This window comes from Neomonachus schauinslandi, chromosome 6 (genome assembly GCF_002201575.2).
Source record: "Neomonachus schauinslandi chromosome 6, ASM220157v2, whole genome shotgun sequence".
Taxonomy (NCBI): domain Eukaryota; kingdom Metazoa; phylum Chordata; class Mammalia; order Carnivora; family Phocidae; genus Neomonachus; species Neomonachus schauinslandi.
In genome coordinates this window covers 27,163,207-27,190,129 of record NC_058408.1, presented here as the reverse complement: position 1 = coordinate 27,190,129, position 26,923 = coordinate 27,163,207, and the positions used below count along the sequence as shown (strand labels likewise).

At 46.3% G+C, this 26,923-nt stretch overlaps 2 protein-coding genes across 4 annotated transcripts in view; one reads left to right on the top strand and one right to left on the bottom strand.

The window, feature by feature from the left end:
- Nucleotides 1-12,934, bottom strand: part of KDM5B (lysine demethylase 5B) — a 78,128-nt gene extending 65,194 nt beyond the window's left edge. For all 3 annotated transcript variants that reach the window (XM_021682708.2, XM_021682709.1, XM_044915916.1), the window contains exon 1: nucleotides 12,558-12,934. In XM_021682708.2, the coding sequence (XP_021538383.1) occupies nucleotides 12,558-12,761 (204 nt within the window). In that variant the 5' untranslated portion in view covers nucleotides 12,762-12,934. The remainder of the gene's footprint in view (nucleotides 1-12,557) is intronic.
- Nucleotides 12,935-23,864: 10,930 nt separating this feature from the next.
- LOC110574170 (alpha-1,3-mannosyl-glycoprotein 4-beta-N-acetylglucosaminyltransferase-like protein MGAT4E) lies at nucleotides 23,865-26,569 on the top strand. Its single transcript, XM_021682840.1, has 3 exons — nucleotides 23,865-24,125; nucleotides 24,449-24,545; nucleotides 25,419-26,569. The coding sequence occupies exons 1-3, from the start codon at nucleotides 23,865-23,867 to the stop codon at nucleotides 26,567-26,569; spliced, it is 1,509 nt and encodes a 502-aa protein (XP_021538515.1).
- The last annotated feature ends 354 nt before the right edge of the window (nucleotides 26,570-26,923 follow it).

Here is a 26,923-nt window from a genome sequence, read left to right as displayed (position 1 = left end):
GAGATTTTAATTCAGTTCTGGGGTGGAGCCCAAGATGATTTTGATGGGAGGTAGGGCTACATACAGGGGGCCTAAGGCTTAATGGATACTCTTCCACTGAATCTGGGTGGTCACTGAAATTGATGAGCCAGGAGTTTCCATACAAATGAGCCAAGCAACTAATAGTATATGAAATGCAAAGCTCATACATATTAATAAACTAAAAAAATGAGGATTAAAAAAAAGAATGAGGATATAGGATTTATTTAAATTTTCATAAATAAATTTTAGAGACAGATAAAACAAAATGGTTATCTTAGTATTATTTGATATCATTACTAATTTTGATTTCCCTTCAGTTGTGTTTGGATGGTGAGAAGGAAACTAGGGAAAACCACTCTTCTTCCCAAAAAGCCTGTGAGGGGAGATGAGAAGTGGCTAATTTGTGGGATTTATTAAGGGAGCCACTGTGTATAAGAAGGAAGAACAGTGAACTTGGAAATAAAACCATGTTTGAAATTCTCTAATCTGTCCTTTAAAAGCTGTGTCACCTTAGGGGGCGCGCCTGGGTGGCTCAGTCCATCGACCATCTGACTCTTGATTTTGGCTTAGGTCATGTTCTCAGGGTCTTGAGATTGAGCCCAGCATTGGGCTCGACGCTCAGCTGGGAAACTGCTGAGTTTCTCCCTCGCCCTCTGCCCCTACCCCACTTGCACATGCTCACTCTCTCTCAAATAAATAAATCTTTAAAAAAAAAAAAAAAAAGCTTTGTCACCTTAGACAAGTCACTTAACTTCTGTCAGCAGTTTCCTTATCTATAAAACCATCATACATTAGCAGCAAGAACTAAGTAACAAAAATGTTTTTTGCTGAGCCCATCAGAAAAAAAAAGGGTAGCTGATACCAGAATAGAAAATGTATAAGCAAAAGAATACAAATAGATATTGAAACAATAACAAATAATAAAAGATTCATAATTTTCCATCAACTGTCTCATGGAATCACAACTGTATTGTTACTATGGACATATGAGGTAATATAAATAGTGGTTAAGTGCACTAACTCTAGGTTCCAATCCTTACTCCACCCCATAATAGTCAGGTGACTTTGAGCAAGTTTACCCACCTCCTTTAGGCCTCACTATGTAAAGCAGGGCTAGCATTATCCCCATTTTATAGGCAAGTTTAATGGAATAAAAAACTCTGAAAATAGTCATGACCCTTTTAAAGCTAACAGCTCAAGGATAACACATAAACAATAGAACACACACCAGAAGGCAAATGTTTTGATTCCTACTCTAGTATTCTTTCCATGAATCTGTTCTCTTCAACTTTTCATTTCCTAGCTAGCTAATGCCAACCTCCAAAAAAAAATTACCTTGGATCTTAAGTCAAATTCTAAACTCAGTTCCTCTCAAAAAAATCTTGATAGGCAATTATTATATAAGTCAAAGATATATTTTATAAATGGAAGGGGAGAAAAGCCACAAGATTAGCAGTGAAAAAAAAAGTGGTGAGAGAAAGGAACCCAGTAGAATGGACTGCCATGAAGTCCAATTTTTAAAAACCCTAAACCCACACCCTACACAAATCCCTGAAGCCAACCTCCTGCTGGAAAATGTGGTGGCTTTTCTCAATTTATCCAAAATACATCATACCACTGGATAAGAGCCTCTCTGAGAGAAGAAAAAGCTTGGAATACTTAAAATTTTACAAAATGGAAATTATACTCCAAAGACTCTCTTCATAGACCTCTCTCATCTCCACTCCCTGTCCCACAACTAAGATACCATAACACAAAGCCTAGGAGATACTGCTCTCCCCATCTCTTCCCTCCAAGTTAAAGACTAGCAAAGATGAGACATTACCATCTGGTTTAAATATCACCAAATGATGAGTTGGTACAACCACACAGAAAATTGGGAGGATCTTGCCTTAAAGACCTCGGAACTGCATGGGTTTGATAAGGATTTGTTCTTTGTTTCTGGAGTGATGAGATAGAGTAAAATGGTAACGTTTCAGTATCTAGTCTAGAGTATGTATGCCACATACGAATATGTGCTTAATAAAAGCTCTAACCAAGTGTTCAACACACACTAAGTTTTCGACTTTACTTCTCTGAACATTATAATCTGGTCAAGTGAGTGAGATGGCAAGAATTAGCACAGGAATGCACAAAAATCTGCCTAAGGTCACATAAAGAGCATAGCTCTGAAGAGAAATCTTAGGCTAGGTGCATGCTCCCAACTAAAATACTCAACATTTAAGACTTAAAAGTTCTTTATACACCATTGGAGAGTGTTTTTAATACATCTAGAAAGCAATAGAGTAAATTGCTTGATTCAAGATAAAAAAAAAAAAAACGGGCACCTGGGTGGTGCAGTCCATTGAGCCTCTGACTCTTGCTTTAGGCTCAGGTGGTGACCTCAGGGTCATGGGATCGAGCCCTGCAGCTGGCTCCACACTCAGCACAGTCCACACTCAGTGCAGAGTCTGCTTGAGATTTTCTCTCCCTGTCCCTCTGCCCCTCCCACACCTGTGCTCTCTCTTAAAACAAACAACAACAAAAAAAAACCCACTAGTGGAAACAGTATATATGGGTCTATGTAAGAGGCAATGTTTTTTGTTTTTTTTGGTTCTTTTTGTTTTTTTTTTTAATTTTATTTCTTTATTTGAGAGAGAGAATGAGATAGAGAGAGCATGAGAGGGGGGAGGGTCAGAGGGAGAAGCAGACTCCCCGCCGAGCAGGGAGCCCGATGGGGAACTCGATCCAGGGACTCCAAGATCATGACCTGAGCCGAAGGCAGTCGCCCAACCAACTGAGCCACCCAGGCGCCCGTTTTTTTTTTTTTAAGGACTTTATTTATTTATTTGACAGAGAGAGAGAGACAGCGAGAGAGGGAACACAAGCAGGGGGAGTGGGAGAGGGAGAAGCAGGCTTCCTGAGGAGCAGGGAGCCCGATGCGGGGCTCGATCCCAGGACCCCGGGATCATGACCTGAGCTGAAGGCAGACGCTTAACGACTGAGCCACCCAGGTGCCCCTGTAAGAGGCAATGCTATGAGGTCAAATAACAAGATATTATTTGGACAAAAAACTGGGGAATTCAGGTTTCTATGGGAGTTCTCATCAGCTTTATTATTATTTTTTTTAAGTTTGCCTAATTGTTTCTAAAGAATAAAATACAATCTGGCTCTGTCCTGAGGATCAAAATAAACATTATCCCTGCCACCTTTTACTTTTCTCCCCACTTAAAAGAAGAAGAATTGTGGAATATTATATTAAAGACTCAATCTACTGACTTAATATACTAACCTAGCAAGAATTGGAGTTATTTAAATTGTTAGGTAAGATATGCCCTCTATGTGCAGGGCTTCAACAGCATCACAGCCATTTCATACTAGGAGAAATTTAAGTAATTTTCAATATTTCTTAACACAAAGCTCACCTAATACAAACTCTTGCCTGAAGAGGCACACTACACAAGACACACATAACATATGCACCTGCAAATATTCTGAAATAGTTTATAACAGCTCTACTTGAAAAAAGATTTTAATCTCACTAATTTTTTATCTAATTTTTAAAAATATCTAGGAATAGACAAGCTTCATCTAGACCAACAGAAGAATTATATTCTGTATATTGTAGTTCTGATGCTGAGCTTTTGACTTTTCAAGTTTCACTTTTTAAAAATCCCCTCACTGTAGGGGGAAAGGCGGGGATACGTATTTGGCACTAACCCTTGTGTCTCACTAAATCTGTCCCCAGACTCTTCTTAGCAGTGAACAAATAAAGCTTTAGGATTTAAGCTCCTTGCAATCCATCAATTAATTAATCTGGACAGCAGCCCTAGGTCAGTGTCAGATCCCCTTATAGCAGATGAGAAGGCATACATTAGAGAAAAATGACATTGTCCAAGGTCATGACAAAATTAGACTCAGAACTCTACCCACTTACGCTCTAAAATCTAGAAACACCCGACTCCTTCTTTTACATAATAAAGGAACAGACTTTAGGGGTGCCTGGGTGGCTCAGCTGGTTAAGTGTATGCCTTCGGTTCGGGTCATGGTCCTGGAGTCCTGTGATCAAGCCCCACTTGGGCTCCTTGCTCAGTGGGGAGTCTGCTTCTCCCTCTCCCTCTACTCCTCCCCCCTGCTCATGCTCTCTCTCACTCACTCTCTCTTTCAAATAAATAAAATCTTTAGAAAAAATAAAGGAATAGACTTTTAAAAAATAATCCACATACACTCCCCTTGATAAAGCTTATTTTTATTTATTTTTAAAGATTTTATTTATTTATTTGACAGAGGGAGACACAGTGAGAGGGAACACAAGCAGGGGGAGTGGGAGAGGGAGAAGCAGGCTCCCTGCAGAGCAGGGAGTCCCACGCAGGGCTCGATCCCAGGACCCCAAAATCATGACCTGAGCCAAAGGCAGACGCCTAACGACTGAGCCACCCAGGCACCCCGTTAAAGCTTATTTCTACCCATGCAAAATATTCCTTAAATTTTACATCTATTGTAAAATAACACATTACCAAGTGAAATGGAATCAACCCATTCTAAAAAACCATTCATTATGTGATCTTCTGCCTGGTGTTTAACTAGTTTCCTCTCTGAGAAATTAAGTTATTCTTTTGGTGGGGAAAGCAATTAGATTTTAAGGAGTTATTGACAAAATATTTTTCAATGACCTGATTTTTATTTTTTATTTTATTTTTTTTTTTTTAAGATTTTATTTATTTATTTGACAGAGAGAGACAAAGCGAGAGAAGGAACACAAGCAGGGGGAGTGGGAGAGGAGAAGCAGGCCTCCCACTGAGCAGGGTGCCGGATGCGGGGCTCAACCCCAGGACCCCGGGATCATGACCTGAGCCGAAGGCAGATGCTTAACGAATGAGCCACCCAGGCGCCCCTCAATGACCTGATTTTTAAACTGCTCTTTTTAAACTTTTGACACCACAGAAATGTTTATCAGCAATTCTGATGAAACAGAAACTGCACCATCAAGGCAAAGGCCGAACTACCACTCTTCACAGAAAAGTGAACCTAACAACCTAACCAACAACTCATTAGACCCCTTTGATTCTCATTTCCTTAAAACTCCTTTTCTAGAAGGAATTTCAGATTCTCTTCCCCTACAGCAACTGTAATTGGTGCAAATAGTACTTTAACATGCCTATCCCAAGCCATGTTACAAGGAAGGAGCTATATCGCCACAGTTGGTCCCCCAAGGGAGAGAACAGTTGGGATAGCCTGGCAGACAGGGAAATGGACAAATAGAGTATGGAATGATGCTTGCAGAGAATACCCTCCAACCACCACCACCAAGCTTCCGGGTGCCAAGAGGTGGCCTGAAGATGGTCAAATTTCTGCACAGTTGCCACTAATGTGTAATAAACCAACAAAGCCACTGATTAAAATTGAGAAATACAGGGGTGCCTGCTGGCTCAGTCAGGGGAGCGTGAGAGTCTTGATCTCTGGGCTGTAGGTTCGTGTCCTACATTGGATACAGAGATTACTTAAAAATAAAATCTTAAAAGTGAGAAATACAATCCCCATTCTAATTGGGTAAAGTGACCATCACTCACTAAAGGCTAGAAATCCCATTCCTAACTGCACAAATGTCACTCACACCCTTTAGAAGACAAAAGCTAAGCAAAACTGTTCTCTACAACTGAAGGTCACTAGCTTACTCTCAATCCCAACACCGCTAATCTGCTTTCTGCTCCTCTATATCCAGGAAAATAGCTAAAGGGACTACATTCTCCATGCTTTTGTGTATGCTTGAGTATTTTCATAATAAAAAAATTTTACTTTACACACTGGAAGTGACAGCCCTGGCAGGGCAAAGTAATCTTTCTGTCCAGAAAGAAAGTTTACATGATAAAAAAAGAAGAAAAAAAAAAAAGATAAACAGATGGGATGACTCTAGACCATGTCTAAAGGTACAAGGCAAAGATAGATACTTTAAGAGGAATGGTCTACAATGAAAGATCTGAATGTTTAAAGAAAAAAAAAAGGACTTATAAGAATGCATTTAGTCAAATTCCACATCTTTGTTCCAAACATCGAACATTATGGAACAGAAATGTCTCAGTGCCCCAGCAGCAGATTTTCCTCATTAGTCTGGTTCATAAACTTGGGGGTTATAAAAAAAACATTCACCATAGAAATCATCTAATAGTTAATGACCTAAAAAGCAGCATTTTCGGGGGCGCCTGGGTGGCTCAGTCGTTAGGCGTCTGCCTTCGGCTCGGGTCATGATCCCAGGATTCTGGGATCGAGTCCCACATCGGGCTCCCTGCTCGGCAGGAAGCCTACTTCTCCCTCTCCCACTCCCCCTGCTTGTGTTCCTGCTCTCACTATCTCTCTCTCTGTCAAATAAATAAATAAAAATCTATAAAAAAAAAAAAAAGCAGCATTTTCGGAAGAATTTTTAGAGGTGTACGAAGGTAGCATCTCATTTAATTTTTTTCTTTAATCCCATGCTAAGACACAGCAGTTAACAAAAAAGTCCATGTTATGCTGCATACAATTCTCATGTCTCAAGTTTCTCACAAATTAGATTTTAAAAATCCAGTTATAAGTTTCTCAGACTTTATTTTTTTTAAAGATTATATTTATTGGAGCGCCTGGGTGGCTCAGTTGTTAGGCATCTGCCTTCGGCTCAGGTTATGATCTCAGGGTCCTGGGTTCGAGCCCCGCACTGGGCTCCCTGCTTGGCGGTAAACCTGCTTCTCCCTCTCCCACTCCCCCTGCTTGTGTTCCCTCTCTCGCTGTGTCTCTCTCTCTGTCAAATAAATAAATAAAATCTTTATTTATTTGACAGAGAGAGGGCACAAGCAGGGGGAGCAGCAAAGGGAGAGAGGGAAGCAGGCTCCCTGATGTGGGCCTCCATCCCAGGACCTGAGATCATGACCTGAGCCGAAGACAACTGCTTAGCCAACTGAGCCACCCAGGCGCCCCTCTCAAACTTTAATATAAAGCAAAATAGGAGAAGCCCAAGTGTTAATGGCTTTCCCAAAGTACCATTCTACCCACCCACTTACCCCAAAGGGACTCATCAGTTTGCCTCTGGTGATGCCTCTTCAAGTGACCCAAACTTAAAATTTCAGAAAGGAAAGTACAGACAATCCTTTAATTCCCAACATTTATTCCACTTAATTTTTTTTTGTTTGAGGTTGGCAAAATAAAAAGTTTTTTTGAGGTTGTTCTGCACTTAAAACAAGTGTATTAGCATAATCTCCAGAGAATATCTAATTCTCTCAGAAAGGAAAAATCACCACTAACTCAACACAAATCAAGCTGAAAGGTCTGTACAATGAGTAAAGCAAAGATATTCTAGGTTCCTGGTTTTTTAAACTTATATACGGCCTTTGGAAAGAGGTACACAAGTAGGCTTCCTGGAACCTAAATCCAGGAACCTAATTAGCACTTTCACTTGGTGGGGGGGCGGGAGGGGGGGGAGATGAGTTTTCTCTTTATCCTTTTCTTTTCTTTTTTTTTTTTAAAGATTTTATTTATTTATTTGAGACAGAGAGAATGAGAGACAGAGAGCATGAGAGGGAAGAGGGTCAGAGGGAGAAGCAGACTCCTGCTGAGCAGGGAGCCCGATGCGGGACTCGATCCCAGGACTCCAGGATCATGACCTGAGCCGAAGGCAGTCGCTTAACCAACTGAGCCACCCAGGCGCCCTCTTTATCCTTTTCTATAGCCAAACTTTAATGTGGTCCAATTAAGACAAGAAGTTACAAAAGCCTAGAAAAATACCCACTTACAGCACATACACCAGATTCAATTTTTTTTTTTATCCAACAGTTTATAATGATATTTTCTTCCTTTCTAAAAGAATATTCTCTCACTGGAAGATTTCTATCTGCATATTAAAGTCTCCTAAACATCCGGGCGCCTGGGTGGCTCAGTTGGTTAAGCGACTGCCTTCGGCTCAGGTCATGATCCTGGAGTCCCGGGATCGAGTCCCGCATCGGGCTCCCTGCTCGGCAGGGAGTCTGCTTCTCCCTCTGACCCTCCTCCCTCTCATGCTCTCTGTATCTCATTCTCTCTGTCTCAAATAAATAAATAAAATCTTTTAAAAAAATAAAAAATAAAAAAAATAAAGTCTCCTAAACATCCTGAACTTTGTTGTTGTCCCCCAAATTAAGCAAATAAGTTCTGCTGATCTATCAAACATAAATACTCTTAAATTTAGGCCAACACATTATAAAGAAAATTAAGTACCTTAGAGACAAAGATTGAAATTGAGGACTAATAAATTTTCCCTAATTTTTTCTTATCAGTATATCTCAATAATGAAAGAATTCAAATCCCAGCTTTAACACAACATTAACACTTTTCAAAGGCAATTCTCAATTCATTTTACTCTTTAAAGAGGTTTAGGTTGCATGTTTAAAAACAAATCCTATAATCACTGGTAGGGAAATTTTTCCAGTGGGGGTATGAATCTTAAGCTGAGCTGCCTCATGTATTTATAATATCACTCACATTCTATTCTAAAAGCCTATTAATTTTGTTGATTAGTTCACTAGAAGTTACAACTAGGTGGATAGGTTCGGCTCCCCATGTGACCAATTTATAATTTACCACTGGCAAAGTCAAATTCAGCTAAACACCCATTCAAGAACTAGTAACAAATGAAGTTTGTTTTTATGTTGTTTAAGGCAGACACTTTCAAACTGTAACTGTAGGACTTAATCCAGTCTCCTACTAAGTGAGGAAAAAAAAGTTTTTCTTCCGACCAGTATAGTCCTAAATTTGTCTTAAAAGTGGGTACAGGGTTTCTTTTGGGAGTGATGAAAATGTTCTAACATTGATTGTGGTGATGGTTTTACAGCTCTGAAACTACTTAAAACTACTATGCATAACATTTTAAATTGATGAATTATATGGTATATGAATTATATCTCAATAAAGCTGTTATTTTTTTTTAAAGTAATTATAAGTTCTTCTTTCACTCAAGGACGTTTCTATTAATAAGCCTTTTCTCCAAATGGTAAGGGGTCTAAGGTGGCTAAAGAATCACAACCAGAGAAAAATTCTGAGACACCAAAGGAACTGCGAAAACAACAGAGAGGATTAGGCCAAAGTCAATCAAACCTAAAATTAGGGAGATTGATAGGCTGGAATGAGAGTAAATGAGCTCCATATCATTAACACCTCTAACCATACAAAGAAATGTGTATTTAAGTTCCTCCCTGTTCCTAATGGTAGAACCAGCAGGCTCACTCAAAGATGCTGACTATATTAAAACACTTGAAAGTTTTACACTCTGCCTATAAAGATGAAGGAATCAAACTAATGACCCACAGGAAGTTAAAGTTGAAAAAATGTGTCTATTGTGCCATCTGGGGTTTGATTTAAATCCCTGACTTTTGGACACTGCCAAAGAAATATGTGGAATCTGCCTATCTATGGCCAAATGTTAGACATCTGAGGGCAACAAAAAAAGTTATAAAAGCCATCAAATATATTCCAATCAAACTTGGGAGACTCAAAAAAGTATTCACTGAGCAGCCAACTATTTTGCCTAATAATTACACTCCTAAAATTAATCACTTCCAAATACCAAAAAGCAACATGGAAAATGTGTCCTTACAAAGACATCTAAGTACATCAAGAAGGAAATGAAAATGTGCATTTTAAACGTAGCAAAACCAGAAGTCAGATTAATTGTAAATTTAAAAAAATTTAAATCCCAGGAAATAAGCCTGGTTATCCTACATACTTGATATAATTTGAAAAAGATTTATTTCCCTCTTATTTAACAGTTTTCTTAATTTATTACCTTTTATCACATTTACCTTACTATAATTTCACAAATTTCTGTGAACCCCAAGTTTTCAGAAGCAAAACAGTTTAGGACCCTCACAGAAAGCAGCTATAAACTGAAACTATGTAAGTAACATTAATTAAAGATACAAAAGGAAATAGAAATGCTTTATAATTCTTCCCCTAATCTCCCAACGACAAATACCAACAGACCCAATCTCTATTTTAATACAGCCACTTGTATTCCAAAAAATTAGAGAACAAAAATCATCTAGAAACACAGGCATTATATAGCTATACTATGGACAATATTTCATACCTCTTGGGTTTTTTGTTGCTTTATTTCAACTATATGAAACCACTTGTTCACAGCTTCTAAAACAGAACAGTTTCTAAAACAAAGACTGTTTACATCCCTTAAGATACCTTTGTTCCAACAAGACCCTTCTTCAAGAGCTACAACTTCTGGAAAGATTTCCCTTTTTGTGGTTATATCAACAACAAACTCTTTCCATTTGGCACAGGAGTTTGTTAAACAAAGGACGAAGAAAGCCCCCCTCACACAAAGAAGGTCTCCAAAACAGAGCATTGGTTATGTTTGTAGATTATCCTCTTTAACACCCTTTCTCAGGCTGTAGAATGTACTACTCTCTCAATACAAAATGGTGGCCATCATGTCTGTCTGGCATTCAGAATGGGAAAAGGCAATATGATCACACATTTTGCAACACTTACCATTAATATCCTAGCCAAGATGAAGAAATGGGTAGCCAAACCTAACCAGAGCCAACACTATCTTTTTGGGAAAGGGCCCTATAAAAGGCACAGAATAATAAAGGGTTTACCCCAGCCCTAGTATATACCACAATACCAACATGGAGGACAACTCTCACTCCCAGGAACCCGACTCCACACATTTTGATTACCAAGAACTTAATCAAGTTGCCTAATTTCTGAATAAAATCTCATTTATGCAAATGAACAATACTCACATTCACCCTTCCTAGCATTTGACATAAAACTAAACTGCTAAATGTTTGAAACATGATCTATTCTTCCAAGAATTAAAACCTTAGCTCTAATAAGCTCCGGCTACAACTTCTGCAGGCCTCTTTGCACTCTAGAAGAAATGTACTTCCCTTAAGCAACAAGAATCAATCTTATCCACTTTTTGAAAGAAATGATTCTATTTTCAAACATTTCCCCCATACTAGCTGACCAGTTATTTTCTGAAGCATAGGTTTCATCTCCATCTTCAAACTTGTCCAAGAAAAACCAAAGTGTGGTGTCTGTGTTTTAATTTTGGGGGGAAGGAGATGGGAGACCGGAGAAAGAAGACATATAGAGAGATCTCCCTCAAAACTCTTTTCCAAACCAGAATCATTACACACAGAACCCCTGCAACTCCAAATGTCATTACAAAGAGCAAGCTTAAGAAAGAAAGGGATTTGGGGGGGGGGAATCTTCCTCCAACGGGAGTGGGAGTGGGGGTGGGGTGGGGGGCGAGGAGGACAGTGGGGAGAAGATTCTTAAACTGTAGGAAAAGCAGTTAAACGTCCTTCCCAACGGTCCCAGCCCGTCCAACCGTCCTTTAGGCCAACTCGGACTCGGACCATCCGCAAGGTGGGCAAAAAACAGGGGTGTAGGCGCGCACCCAGTTCCGGGTGGGGGTGGGGGTGGGGGATAGGGAAGGGCTGGCCGAGCTCTGCTCAGCGAACGTTGGAGCCGTTAGGGATGACTTCAGCAACACCCCACCCCTCACATACACGCAGCCCCCAGGCCCGAGGCGCTTTTACACTCGGCTCGGAGGGCTGAAGTGGGGCTGCATTTCAGCCTCCGCGGGTTGAGGGGCGCGGGAAGTGCGCGTGAAGCCTTCGGAGGTCTTCCAGTCTGACAAGTCCCCCTACTGCACGGCCTCGCCCCCACCCCACCAACACAGCCCAGACCTCCCCGGGGAGCCGAGCGGCCGGGCCCAAAGTCGGGTGTGCGCGCGGCGGGGCGCGCGGGCGGGCACCGGGCCCTCCACAGCCGGTCCTGCCCCCCACCGCCCCCAAGCGCCCCCCCACACACTTACGCCCCCCACAACACCACCTCGGCTCTGGGGCCGGCCCCGCGGCTCCTCCCCGCCCCCCGGCAGCGCTGGACGCCCCCTCCTCGAGCCCGGCCCGGGAGACAGCAGGAGGCCCGGGGCCCGGGGGGCAGGGGGGTGCCCCCGCCTGCAGGGTGGGGCGCCCAGGTGAGGGCCGCTCCGGGCCGACGCCGCCACCACACAAAGGACCAGGGGCTCCCGCCGCCATATTGAAAACTTTCCTCCGCGCACGACAACTCGCAAGTCCCCCACCCCCACCCAGCACACACCCCCGCACCCCGGGGGAGGGGGGCGAGCCCCAGCCCGCGGAGCCGCGCCGAGCCCGGCGCCCGCCCTCCTCGCCCGCGACGCCGCCGGCCTCCGGCAGGAAGCACCCCCGCGCCCACCCCGGCCGCCACTCCATCCGGAACCGAACCCGAACCCCGGGCCGGGCCGCACACCGGTCCGCCCAGGCCACGCGTCGCCCGGGCCCTCGGGGTGGCACCACCGAAGCGCCCGCTCTCCCACGCTCATCTCCCACCCTGGAGAAGCCCCGTCCTCCTCCCCCGGCCTCAACTCCGACCCTGGGGCAGCCCCAAACTTGACGCGGCCTCCGGGGCGACCCCGCTCCCCGCCCCCCGTGCTTCGGGCCTCCCCAACCCGCGAGTCCTCTCTCCCTCCCCCAGCCGCGAGCAGGATCCGGGGTGCCGGCGTGACTCACCGGCGGCGGCCGCACCTTACAGATCCCAGTCTGCTCGGCTATGGGCCGGATCTTGTGGATGAAAGCGAAGGGGTCCGCGAACTCTTCCCAGCTGGGCTCAAAGACCGGGCACTCGGGGGGAGGCAGGAACTCGCCCAGGGGGCCTGGGCCCCCGAGGGGCAGCGCCGGGCGCGGGCCCGGGGGCAGCGCGGTGGCCGGCTCCATCACCGCGGGTCGGGGACGGGCGAGGACGGGGTGGGCTCCGGGACCGCGGCGGCGGGCTGCGCTGGGTCCGAGACGTGTGCAGACGCGGCTCTGGCGACAGCAAGTCCGACTTGTACTAGCAACGGCAGCACCTTGGGCTTTTTCAGCCTTCCTCCGACGACGTCTTGCCGCTAACCCACGCCGTGCGCCTCCGCCGCCACGGCGAGGAAAAAGAGTCCCACCCCCCCCCCCCCCCCCCCCCCCCGCGCCGAACTCTCGGCCCCGCCCCCGAATCGGGCGGGGCCGGGGCCTTCAGCCTGAGGATGGAGTTGATCCTTACGGTCCAGTTGAGCCAATATTTATTGACCATTTACTACGTGCCAGAGTCCCTTCCCTCAAGAAGTTAATACTCTGGTGGAGAAGATCAGACACATGAATGGACTATTTCAATCATGTCAGTACACTGTGGTGGGTGCCATGATAGAAGTACATACACTTAGTAAAACCTGGCGAGGGGCAGAAGGTATTTGGCATAATGGAGAAGGATTTTCTAGGTAGGGGGAACGGTTTGAGAGTAAGAACAAAATGGAGGTGAGAAAACAATAGTTACAATGTTAATAATAAGCCAACACTTGAGGACTTGCATATCCTGGGCACTGTTCTAAGTGCTTTGCATGATTAATCATTTAATCTACACAACAACCCTTTGAGGTTGATCCTCTTATTTCCATTTTACAAATGGAAAGTGAGGCACAGGTTAAAAGCAGTTTGCCCAAATTCATACAGCTAACAAGTGATAAGAGACTATCTTTTGGAAAGAGGGGTGTTGCAGAGAAAAGTGATCCTTGAGCAATATAAGAACGAGGTGGTTGTGAGTGAAGCAAAAGACTTTAAAAATAATCTAGATGAGAAACGATGGTGCCTAAATTAAGGCAGTGGTACTATTCATTAGGAAGAAGGGATGCAAATGTAGGAGATAAAATTAGGACTCAGTGATAAACTGGGGAGGAACAGTAAGGTATGGAGGATGATTTAGGCGTCTAAGGTATGTGCCTGAATGGTTGCTTGGCCCATTGGCATTGCTGCGAAATTCCCCTAGATTATATACATGAGAAATCAGTATGAGGAGGGAGATAATGTGTTCACTTCTGGATACGTTCTGAATTATCTTGAGTTTGAGGTTTCTTTGGTACAGTTGGAAATATTTAACAGGCTGAATAGTATAAATCTGAAGAGGAGAGATCAAAAGTGGAGATGTAAATCTGGAGCTTTTGGCATATGAGTGATAGCCATTATTTATCTAATGCTTACTGTGTGTAAAGCACTGTTGTGCTCATTGAATCTACCATCCTGTTGGGTAGGTACTGCTATTATGTTCATTTTGCAGAGGAAGCAGTGGAGGCACAGAGAGGTTAAGTAACTTTGAGAGATATGAACACTTTTGGGATGGCGCGGCAGGATGAGTGCCTAGTGTCCTGCCCAGAAAAGGGGAGAGAGGAAATTCAACAAGTAGGACCGTAACACCAAAAAGATCTCTCTTACCCAAAAAGCAGCCAAACCCATGAAAGTACTGTTTGGGTCAACATTAGTCCTAGCTCTGCTTTCAGATTCACCTAGAGGAAAGAAGTCTCTCTTATCCTCAAGGAATCTTCAATTTAAAAAGAGGGGAGGGGAGAAGCTTCCTCTTCAATAAACTCTTCCCAGAGGTACTTGGCCCCAAAAGAGTTCAAAAAGTCCTTACAGAAGGTACTGCTTTTCTTAGCTCTCTAGGGTTTCGAACCTAGGTGAGCCTGTTTGTCTCTCCGTTGCAACAGAGACTTAAGCCAAGGGGCAGCCGGCATCCTACTGGAGAAAAAGTCATCACTGTAAGATAGATACGAGATATAGTAAGTTATAATAAAATGTTAATGGTAAACCTAAACGGTGGGTCTAGAGGAATTTGCTGCAGAATTCTTTTAACTTTGCTGAATATTTGAAAATTTTTCATAATAAAATGTTGGGGGAGAAAAATCATTGTTGCTCTTTGCCGTGGGTGTATATGCTTTTGAGGGTCTTGCTGCAGTTGATTTCCTGTCATGTGCTCTTTCCTGGGAGAGCGTTAAGACTATTTTCACACTTAACACTGGCATTCTTCAACCCGGATAGGTGTAACTTTGGGAAAAATTCTAGACATATATCAGTAATGACTAATACTTAACTGAGGTGCATTGGAAGAACCAGCCTAGGAAAAGCTTTCCCAATCCTTGGCCGTGTACTAGGACTCCCTCACGCGCCCAACTCCCAAGCTCTCTCCACTTCCGGTAGTGACCCTAAGTGATGAGATTCTGTTGCTCCCAGATCTGGCAGCAGCTGTTTGGCTCCCCACGGACCCGATGTGACGTTGAGGGAGGGGGCGGTTGCCAGGGTAGTGAGGGGAACCTAAGGACCCAGAGGGCTCTCCGGGAAGGCGACAACTCCCCTCCGCCCCGCAGAAGACGCTTCCCTTGCCCTTTATGATGTGTGTTTACATGGGCGGAGGGATCCCTCCCCAGCTGACAGCCACACCGCGGCCGGCTCTTCTTTTTTTAAAGAGCCTAGCCACAGGCGGTGATTGGCCGCGGCCGGGGCCGCATCAGCCTCCGGGGGCGGGGCCCGGGCCGCATTGTCTCGTCTGGGGCTGGCTGGACGCCCCAGAGGCCGGACCTGGGCAACCCCGGCCCGAAGGTCCCTGGGCTGGAGCTCCCAGAGACCTGGGTACGAGGCCTGGGCGGGGTCCGGTGTGGCTTCCCGGGGGAGAGCGGGGTTGGAGCCCGGGCGGCCGAAGCGGAACCAAGCCCCGCTCGGAGTGCCACGTCTCCAGGAACCCCCTCCTTACTCTTGGACAACACTCCGCCCCACCCGGGCCTCCGTCCCCCAAACCACCCCTATTCGTGCAGCCCCAGGTCCTTTGGACACATTCCTAAGGGTCTCCATCCTCAGCCGGCTCCCTCGGTCCCCAGGCCTCACTCCCCGAACCTGCGCGATCCTACCCCGCCCCCCGGCCTGCGCCCCAGATCTGCAGCCTTCGCCCCTAGATCCGCCCGCCTGGTGATGAGGCTCTCCCCGCGTTCCTTCCGGTCGTCTCTATAGGACGACCGCGCTCCAGGGTTGCAAACTGGGGGAGCGACTTTCTCCCTCCCCCAACCCCCCCCCCCCGCCAGTCCCCCGCGCATTGCCGGGGGACTGGGCTCCGGGATGAGGGGCAGGCCCGACTCCCCAGCAGCCAGGGAGGGGGCGGCGGCCCGCGCAGCACGTAGCGCACGTGTAGGGCCCGCTCTCCACCCCCTCCGCCGCCCGCCGCCTTCGACCACTTGCCAGGGCTCCCGGTGTCGGCGGTGCGCCCGCCTTCCGCCCCGACCTCCGGTGTCTGCGCCCTCCAAGTACTGCACCCCTTCGACCACCACCCTTCCCTTCCCAGCCGATCCTCTCCTCTTTCTCCTTTTCCCGGATTACCCCACTGCACGGGCCTTTCCTCTCAGCCTCTTCACAGTCCGTCTAAGCGCCTCCGCCAATTCAGTGCCATCCACCACCCCCCCTCCCACCACTTTGGGTGTCCTGGAATGTTTGGTGTCAGATGTCCCCTGTGGAAACCCACAAACCCTGAGATCTCGAGAGGAGCTGCAGCCTCTTTGGCCTGTTTTATTTATTTGGTGTACTCCCTGGGCGTCTCGTTACTACTCTCTCCTACTGCACTCCTAACTCGGTATTTGTTTTTAACACTGTCCTCTTCCCCTACACGTGGCTCTCCTCCAGACTGGAAGCCGCTGGAGGGAAGGAGTAATGGTCTCTAGCCCTGGCACCAGGCACGTGGTAGAAACTCCACAAATATTTGTTGAAGGGGAAGGGAAAAGGCCTTGAGCGTCTGTGGCTCCGACTGGCTGAGGATGCCGCTTTGGACTGGAGAGGAGAAGAATCTGGCTGCCCAGGTGAAGCAGGAAAAGATCTCACAATAGATCAGTATGTGCGGGATGGGGGCCCACATAGTGGGATAAATCCATCTTCCCCCATTCCCTGCCCTGTACATTTCCCTGGAACCAGCAACCCCTTCTCCTCTACTGGACTTGTCTCTCGTGTGCGGCTTCTTTGCTCTCTACTCTCCCCTGCCCCCAGCTATGGGGGCTGTCTCTTTGCATCAGCTCACCCCATGACAAGGGTCTCATCTCTGGGCTTCTTTCCCCCCCGGGGAAGCTGGGTCTGGATCCTGGGGAGACACCTGATAACTAAATACCTCTTCCCCCTCCCCACCCCCTTTTCCTCTCCAGTCCTGGGATCCCTTCTCTGCTGACTCAGCCCATGGGGATCCAGGGTTCAGGGCTTTGGTTCACCCTCGTCGGGGTCCCCTCCCCAGGGAGGCTCCAACAGGCACTGGCAAGTGGGGCAGTTCCCACGGTGTGGCCAGCCCTGCCTGTAGGGTTGGGGAGAGGCAGAGGTATCCGCACTACAGCTTCAGGGTGTTTCCTCCCTTTCTGGTTGGACCACTTCAGAGGCCCTGGACTCCTGCGGAACAACCTTGTGCTGAGGAGAGAAGCGGAGAGTCTGGCAGAGAGGGAGACTCATGTGTCCTGTTCATCTTGCAGCACCACCGCCCCCAGCTCAGGTCTCTGGACGGAGGCGTCCCCCTCCGCACACTGTATGGCCTTGGATAGTTGGAATGTTTGGAATTCTCTATATCCGGGATGAAAGTCTTCCAACAGGAAGAAAATGACTTCTACAAGAATGATGTCGGAACTTCAGGGAGCACCATCAAACCTACCATGCTCATTTGAAATGCACAGTGTTCCGCCAAATCCGGTTGAGTGACCTGCACAGGGTCAGACACACACACTAAATGCTAAAGGCTAATTCCCTTTCTTCTCTCCCCTGGCAGGAAGTGGTGAAATGTGACCAACTAGAAATACTGTGCGAGCATGAATGAGACAGGGCCAGCGGCTGGGAGTAATTCACAATCTCTCACACATATCAACACGGTGAAGTAGGTGGCTATTAGCGGCTCTGCTTTTCGGGGGGTGAGTTGAGACCCAGAAAGGTTAATGAGCCAGTGTCACACAGATAATAACAGAGCCAGGACTGGAATGGTGATCCTAGAGCCTGTGATCTTCCCCAAACACCAAGCTGATTTCTCTAGAGCTGAGGAACGGGAACACAGACTCTCACCACCAGCCACCCCTTCACCTGCCAACATGCTTCCATTCTCTCCCCCGGCTTCACACTTCGGCTGTGATCTCCAGGACCTTTGTTTCTATCCCAAGAGTTTCACAAAACAATACAAGTGTCACAAAACAGTGCTTGCCCTCACACAGTGACGTGCTTCCACGCTGATTGAGACCCATGAGGCTGGTTGTATAACCCATTAATGGATTGTGACCCTCCATTTGGAAAAGGGTATTCTGCGGTTCATTTTTTCCTGCTCTTTGGGCAGCTTTCAAGATGATACAGATCAAGCAGTGAGTTTTCTCTACTCATACCCATCTAATCTTGAATTTTGGCCACTGCCCCTTCCCCCGACCCCACCCCACGTCTTCTGTAAGTCCTCCAGAACATTGTCCACATCGTATTCCAAATCGGTCATCATCTCTTCCCTCTTCAGTTTGTTTTTCATTATTTATCATTCACTTGTCTGCAACCTTCTATTCATCTTCTTCCTACCCCTGCCCATGAGACTTCAACCCCAGGGATGATTTTGTGCCTCATCTTTTTAGCACCTTATCCCGAATGGGTGCCCAGTATAAGACCGGGATCTAGCATAGTCTTCCAGTCTCCCAAGACCTGACTTGGAGCAGTGGCCAAAGACTCACATGCCTCGAGGGGGGCAGAAGTAACAGGTGATCACCCGTCAGGCTAGGGTGGCAACAAGTTGCAATTTTTAAGAGAAGCCAAAAGTCTAGGTTTTTATACAAGCTCCCCTCATGTTTAAATATTTAATCTTCAGGGGCGCCTGGGTGGCTCAGTTGGCGAAGCAGCTGCCTTCGGCTCAGGTCATGATCCTGGGGTCCTGGGATCGAGCCCCACGTCGGGTTCCCTGCTCAGCGGGAAGCCTGCTTCTCCCTCTCCCACTCCCCCTGCTTGTGCTTTCTCTCTCACTGTGCCTCTCTCTGTCAAATAAATGAATAAAATCTTTAAAAATAATAATAAATAAGGGGCGCCTGGGTGGCTCAGATGGTTAAGCGTCTGCCTTCGGCTCAGGTCATGATCCCAGTGTCCTGGGATCGAGCCCCGCATCAGGCTCCCTGCTTGGCGGGGAGCCTGCTTCTCCCTCTCCCTCTACTGTTCCCCCTGCTTGTGTTCTCTCACTCTCTTTATCAAATAAATAAATAAAATCTTTTAAAAATAATAATAATAATAAATAAATATTTAATCTTCAAACGGATTTTTAAAAAACAGTGTGTGGGCCAATCAAATGAGCTTGTGATCACCGTGTGCTGTGCGGGGCCACCTGCCCTGGAGATGCCAGTGGAATGATGAATTTCAGACCTTCAGAAAGAACAAAGGTTGCCAAGGGAGCACTCACTGAAGCACCCAGAGAGAAATGCTGGAATGGAGGTGGGCTCCTGCCCCATCCCTACCCTGTGGGTCAGGTTCACGTTCCCAGGCTTAGAGAACTCTGACTTCCAGCCAAGGCCGAGCCCACACCCAGCACGTACCTTGGCAGCAGGCACGGTGTCAGTGTCATAGATGACCTACCCATAACCGCAGTGCTAATGAGGGACCTGGTGTCAGTGCTTTTCAATATTTATTTTCCCCCTCCCCTCCATTTTTTGCCTCCTCTAAAGCCCTCAGAGAAGTGGAAATCAAATGACAAGATACGGAAAGGTCCTCAAAGTGCTGTGCATCAGTGTAAGAATCTAAAAGTAAAATTGGGGTGAAGGTTTAGGAATTAAAGTAAGATGGCTCTCCCAAATGTGAGGGAAAAGAAGACCAACCATGTTGGGGCGCCTGGGTGGCTCAGTTGGTTAAGCATCCAACTCTTGATTTTGGCTCTGGTCATGATCTCGGTTGTGAGATCGAGCCCCGCCTCGGGCTCTGCACTGGGCATGGAGCCTGCTTAGGATTCTCTCTGCCCCTTCCTCACTCTATAAATAAATACATGACAGTCATGGTTGAAAACGGTAGGTGTTCCTTATAATAAACAAGCTAACATTTACTGAATGCTAGCTATGTGCTAGGCATTTTTGTGTGAATGATTTCTTAAAATCCTCATAAGAACTCTTAAGAATAGGCGTGATTATCTTCATTTTCTAGATGAGGAATTGGGGTTCAGAGAGGCTGAGTCACTTAGCTAAGGTTACACAGCCAATAAGTTTAGCAGAAACAGATTCTGCCAGGCTGTCTGAGTCCAGAACCTGCGCTCTTACCCATCAGCCATACATTGCCCTTCTCTGGCATACTGCACAATCCTGGCACCTAGCACAGTGTTTATTGAAGAAATACATGATCATTCACCATTATCACACAATGCCTGATAATTAGTGAGCTAATAAATACTTGTGGAGCATGTTCTCCAGGCCAACTACCAGGCAAAGCACTGTAAACATAGCACTGAATAAAACAAAGTCCCTGCCCTTCAAGGGCTTATGCTTTAGTCCAGTGGATAGAGACAGACAATAAACACCTACAGGTAAGATGGCTTCTGGCACAAATCAATGCTAAAGAAAACAGAACACATGATCGAGTGATGGGAGGTTGGGTGGGAGGGGTGGTGAGTAGGTACTGTAGGCAAAGTGACCTGAGGCAGGAAGAAGAACATCTGGGCTCAAATTTGAATGTTGGGAAGAAGACGGCTCTTTGAAATTCTACAGAGAATAGCTCCAAGAAGAAGAGTACCATATACGGAGACAAAAAGCTTGGACTATCCAAGGGATGACACCCCTCCCCGCAAAAAAGCCAGTGGGTAGGGGGAGATGCAGTCAAAGAGGCAGGGAGAGGGCTAGACCAGACAGGATCTTGTAGGGCCATGGTCCGGAGTTTGGATTTTGGAGTTTGGATTTCATCTTACTTTCAACAGCAAGTCTTTGGAGAACTGTAGACCAGGAAGGGATAGCATTTGATTTACAATTTTAAAAGGTCTCTCTGGGGGCGCTTGGGTAGCTCAGTCAGTAAGTGTCCAACTCTTGATTTCGGCTCAGGTCATGATCTCAGGGTGGTGGGATCAAGCCCTAAGTCAGGCTCCTGGCTCAGCGGGGACTCTGCTTGGGATTCTCTCTCCCTTTCCCTCTCTCCCTGCCACCTGCCACACGCTCTCTCTCTCTAAAATAAGTAAATCTTTAAAAAATAAAGAAATGAGTAAAAAGTCTCTCTGCCACATGGAGAATAGACTGCAGGAGAACAGGGGTGGAGGTGAGGAGCCAATTAGAAGGTGGTTACAATAGTCCAGACAGGCATTGCGGTGGCCCAGACTCATGTTGTAGCCATAGAGGTGGGTGAGTAAAGGTCATGCTGGGGATACATTTTGAAGGAAAAGGTAACACAACTAACTAGATTGAATGTAGAGTGTTAAAGAGAGAGGCATCAAGGATGACTTGTCGATTCTTCCCCTGAGTAAATGGGCAAAGGGTAGTACTGTTGACTGAGATGGGGAAAACTTGGGGAGGAAGAGATTGGAGAGGTACGTCAAATCTGTGGTTCTGTTTTGGCTTTGTTAAAGCTGAGATACCTCTTATTCATCCAAATGGAGATGTTCGATAGTCAGGTAACTGGAGCTCAGAACAAGGGGTCAGAGCTGCAGATAAGATCAGCCCCGGGTTATCAGTGTGTGCGTATATATATGTATATACCCACAGGCTTATATATGTTTAAGCCTGTAGATATGGAATAATGTGTACACATCTATAAATATATATACATGTACTGTATATATGTATATAGTTACACACACATACATATATAATATATCATACTTAAAGCCATGGGACTGGGTAAGAACACCTAGGGAGAGCGGTTAGGAAGAAGAGAGCCAAGGACAGAGCCCTAGGACACTCCTAACATTGACAAGTTGGGAAGAGGATGAGCCAGGAAGGAAACAGACAAAACAATCAGTGTGGCAAGAATGATATCAGGGAAGAAAGTGTTTCGAGGAGGAGGCAGTAGTCAACCATGTCAAAAGTTGTAGAGAGGGGGCATCTGGGTGGCTGAGTCATTAAGCGTCTGCCTTTGGCTCAGGTCATGATCCCAGGGTCCTGGGATCGAGCCCCACATTGGGCTCCCTGCTCGGCAGGAGGCCTGCCTCTCCCTCTCCCATTCCCCTGCTTGTGTTCCTGCTCTCGCTATCTCTCTCTCTGTCAAATAAATAAATAAAATATAAAAAAAAAAGTTGCAGAGAGGTTGAATAAGAGGAAAGAAAACATCACGAAGTGGGCAACATAATAGAGGCAAGGCTTTCAAGGAGTTTTGCTGCGTTAGGGTTGCAAAGGAATGGGCAGGATTCAGAGAGACCATGAATTTAGAGCAGGATTTTGCTTTTTGCCTTCTTTCCCACCGGAACGGAGTGGAGCTCCTTGTCAAGATGTCGGGAATGGTCCAGCAGAGAGGGAGAAAGAGAGTAATGCAGAAGAGAAAGAGGGTCGTTGCAGGGGTGAAGCACCTGACGCGGTGAGAGGGGGTGGGAGTCAGGGCACAACCACTGGAAGAGGGGCGTATGGTGTTCAGGTTCAGGGAAGTGGAGGGCATGGCGGCGGGGAGGTTTGATAGTTCTTGGCATCTCTGTTCTCTTAAAAGATGCCGATGCTGGTCTTTGGAATGAATACTAGCTCCCAGTTCTGAAGCACGCACCTGCGCCCTAGTAAGTCCTGTACCTGCCCTGATGGTGGGGCAGTAGGTGGAGGGGGAACAGGAGTAACATCACAGAGGGGGCTTAGCTCAAAGCTAGAAGACTTGCTTTGCTGGCCTCACCCTCTCTGTCATTGCGCCTGGAGTGATTGGTCCCTGCACCCCAGCTCTCTCTTCCTCTCTCTCCTGCCTCTTCCAGAAGTCTGTGGAACTCAGAGGGCTACAAGAGGGCGGTCCTCCGGCCGTGACTGGTAAGTGACCCAGGAGGGGCAGAGGAGAACGGAGCTGTGGCTGTGGCAATAAACTCCGTCAGCTGTCACTGGAAAGTCTTTTAATCCGGATATGTATCCTTGTATTTACGTTCTGGAGAAAAGAAGCCGATCTCTTTGACATCAAGTGGTTTGTATCTGAATCATCTAAGTGACTCGAAGTCCTGGCTTAAGGAAACCAGGTAAGAAAAGTTTACTCTGTGAAGCCTTCCTACCATGTGTAAGTTTTACCCTTAAAGTCTTACCAAAAAGCTAAATAGTTAAGGGAGAGAAGCACATTAACCTCTGTGGAAATCCTGCACTGGCAAGGATCCAGAAAACAGGGAGATTCGAGAATATTACAGCCTCAGGAACACAGAAATTACCAACTACCATTTCTTTTCTTTTGTGTACTGAACATAGAGGGAAAGAATCAAGAGCAGGTGATGAGCCATATTAGAGCCTTTCCTCTGATCATTTAGAAACAATCAGGGAAACACATTCTCACTGGAGAAAAGACACTGAAACAGAGGAAGAAAGCGGTAGACAAGTGCTTTTGAGGCTGAATTAGCCTGAAGTCCAAAGCCCAACATTTACAAAAGAATTCTTTTTTCACTCTAACAGAATCATATTCTGATCAAGGTATGTGAGTAAGATTAAAGATGGGAATAAATTAAGGATATCCTTTATTAAAAGGTAAGAAAGGCACCAAATTGCCTAGCATTTAGCAATACTTCAAGTTCAGCTATTTTAATAAACTGACTGTTTTTTAAAATAGCAAGGGTAGGTCGTAGCATCTGTTTTCCAAGATTAAAGGGCCTCATCACTGAAGCCCCTGCTGACCTTCCTCATCTCGAGAAGGGAAAACTTTGGGAAAGTTGAATCTCCAAACAAACCTATAAAGAGAAGGCAGCAGAATTCGCAGGACAGGTGACATTCTTTCTTTAGTCAGGGAATAACGCTATTATATTCCATCAGGTTCCCAGCTCAGATAAAAAGGCAGGCTTTGGAAATAAGTTAACAATGAGGAGGAGGAAGGATAGAATATGGGGGATTGTGTGGGGGAAAGCTTCCAGAGGACGAAGAAGTTCTAGGCATGGACAAATGGAGAGAGTGCCCAGCTGCTGTCCATGTTGACTTTTTGCTACAGGAACCACACCCTACAGACACCATGCGGTGTTCCGTCAGGCGCTGCTTCATAACGTCAGTGGGCATCGGATTCCTGTGGCTCTTCATCACTTTGAAAATCCCCGAGGAAATTGAAGATGATCAAAACGTGATGGCTATCAAAGGCCAGGTAGCAACCGTTGCTGTCCGTGTGGGAATTGAGGATGTAGCGTGGGAATGGTGTGAACAGGTAGTTTCTCAAAGCACCTGTACCCTTCACCTGAGAGCAGGAAGCTCCAAAGGGAATTAGGATATGAACTTGGACCCGTTGGTCCATAAAGAAGCTGCTCCCCCACCCCCAATATTTGTTAAAGTAAGGAAGAGAGCAAATAGAGCTGGAGCCCTCCACACTTTGGCCAGTGGTCAGATATCCTGAGAACGTGCTGGGTTCACTCTGGGGAGGGTGATCCATTCCCTCTCTTTCCTGGAAAAGCTTATGAGAAGCCTCTAGGGGCCAAACCCTATTCTTTTTATGAAAGGAGGTACATGTTTTGCCTTTTGTCAATGCTCTAGGAGGACAATTATGACAAAAGGAAAGACCCGAGACCACTAGAAGACTGGCAGAATCTTACCTTCGAATATTTTAAAACAATTCAGCAGAGAAGAAAGAGTGAGTTCCAAGGAGGAGAATGGGGGATCCTAGGGAAAGTAGGAATATCAAGAGAAGTGAGGTAGTTAGGAAGGAAAGAAAGAAGGGAGAGAGAAAAGGCAGGACTGTGCCCAGGAATATTTGAATCTGGCAGACAATTCTCTCCCCACCATGACATTTATATATCAGGAATGAAGAAGAAGAAGGGAAAAGATAATTGTTACAGGAAGGCAGAATCGTTGGATTAGAGAACATTTGGGTTAGAAGGGGCCTTAGAGTCATAGTCCAAATCCCTCAGTTTTGTGGATCAGGATCTAAGCTCAGGAGTGAAGGGACTTGCCCAAGGTCACACAATCAGTGGCAGAACTGGGACAGGAACCTGGGGTTCCTGACTTATGAAGAACTGCTTTTCCTTTCGCCTAAAGGTGAGCTTTGGGAAGATGAACTGGATAAAACAAAAAGAATGATAATATCTATAATATTAGCTAATACTTACTGAGCACCTAAACCATTGCTACAAAATTCTGGCTCAAAGAAGACACAAAGGGACCCACAGGGACTCAGTATCACCTAGCTTAGTGTTTCTCAAACTTAAACGTGCATATTAAGTTCTTGGTGATACTGTTAAAATGCAGATTTTGTTTATCTAGGAACCCAGATTCTGCATTTCTAATAAGCTTCCAGATGGGACTGATGTTACTGGACTAAGGACCACATTCTGAGTAGCAACGATCTAAGCATCCCCTCTACCAAAAGAGAGCATAGAATAGAAATAGGAGAGGAAAGAAAGAAACAGAGTAGGTCCCAAAGAGCATCCCAACCCCTAGCCCTCTGAGCACCTTTACCACCAACCCAGTATACACTGACAATTGTCCCTCTTTGGCCTCTCCTTAGCATGGCTGACAGTGGGCATCTCCTCAGTGCCACAACCAGATCAAAGAAGCCTCTTGTACACACTGGTCTCTCTGTTCCGTGCTTCCTCTAAGATTGAGCAGAAACGTCTCACAGTGCTGGTCCACCTGGCACATTCTGACCTCACCGGGCTCAGAGAAACCGTTCTCCATATTTCAACCCTCTTCAGCCCACAGATCTTGGCAGGGCAGTTGCTACTGATCCATGCTCCGCCTGATGCCTACCCCTCCGTGGATGACATGAGGAACGAGGCCCATCATGGGGAATTCTACTCTAAGCAGAATATAGATCACGCCTTCCTCATGAGCTTTGCCACAAGGCTCTCTGAATACTTCCTGTTACTGGAGGACAATGTCTTTTCTGCCCCCAACTTTATCACCCACATTCATTGGAAGGTGAACACCATGAGGTCCAACCCATGGGTGCTACTGGAGTTCTCTAATATGGGCATCCTTGGCAAACTCTTCCACAGCAAAGACCTCCCACTCCTGGCCCATTTCTTACTTCTTTTCTACAAGGAGAAGCCCCTTGACGGGCTGATCCCCCACTTCCGTACCCTCCTAGCTCAGAAAAACCCAATCACCTGCAGACCTTTCCTTTTCTACCACAGGTTCTCCTACCACATCTCTAATGACACCCAGAAGGCCACACCAGTTCAGAAAAAGAACCCCTATGTTCCTGACAACCCACCTGGAGCCATTTTCACGGATATGAAGGTTTTTGATGTTCATTTCCCCTGGGAAGCCTACACCCTAGACGAGTCATTCTTCTGGACCCACAATGTTAGTGCAGGGAACCACCTGACAGTCATTTTGAACCATCCAGCGAACTTGAGCAAAGTGCAAGTATTGACAGGCACCATCGTGGATGGAAAGTACGCCCTGAAGAAGGGGCAAGTGGAGCTGGGCTACGACCCTGAGGGAATGCCTCAATACTGTACCAGCTTCACCTTGCTGGGCCATCTCTTCGAAGGGCAGATGAATCAGGAGATATTTCTGAAAAGGATGGGGCACAATGTGAGCTGCGTAAGGCTGGTGGTGAAGGCTGATCAGGTTGGCGGTCTTATAATCAGGCATATTTACCTCTGGGAGCAAAATACCAAAGATATGGAAGCAGCTCGGAGTTGGAGGTAAATCAGTAAGGGTGTAAAAAATTAAAGTCTTGAAGCCATTCCATTCCAGCCTATCTGACTGACATAGGGGAGATGCCAGGGAATGAGGGGCAGAGAGAGAAGACTCTATGGTTCCTTTGGTGCCACCATGATGTCAAGAGACCGGTTCCTTCCTTTTTCTACCCAGACAAGTGATTCTTTTTTTTTTTTTTTTAAGATTTTATTTATTTATTTGAGAGAGAGAGAATGAGAGAGAGAGAACACATGAGAGGGGATAGGGTCAGAGGACGAAGCAGACTCCCTGCCGAGCAGGGAGCCTGATGCGGGACTCGATCCCGGGACTCCAGGATCATGACCTGAGCCGAAGGCAGTTGCT

Coding starts and splice junctions, on each gene's coding strand:
- LOC110574170 (XM_021682840.1), top strand. CDS start 23,865: ATGGACAAATGGAGAGAGTGCCCAGCTGCTGTCCATGTTGACTTTTTG. Junction 24,126..24,448: donor CGTGGGAATGGTGTGAACAG/GTAGTTTCTCAA, acceptor TCAATGCTCTAG/GAGGACAATTATGACAAAAG. Junction 24,546..25,418: donor AATTCAGCAGAGAAGAAAGA/GTGAGTTCCAAG, acceptor GCCTCTCCTTAG/CATGGCTGACAGTGGGCATC.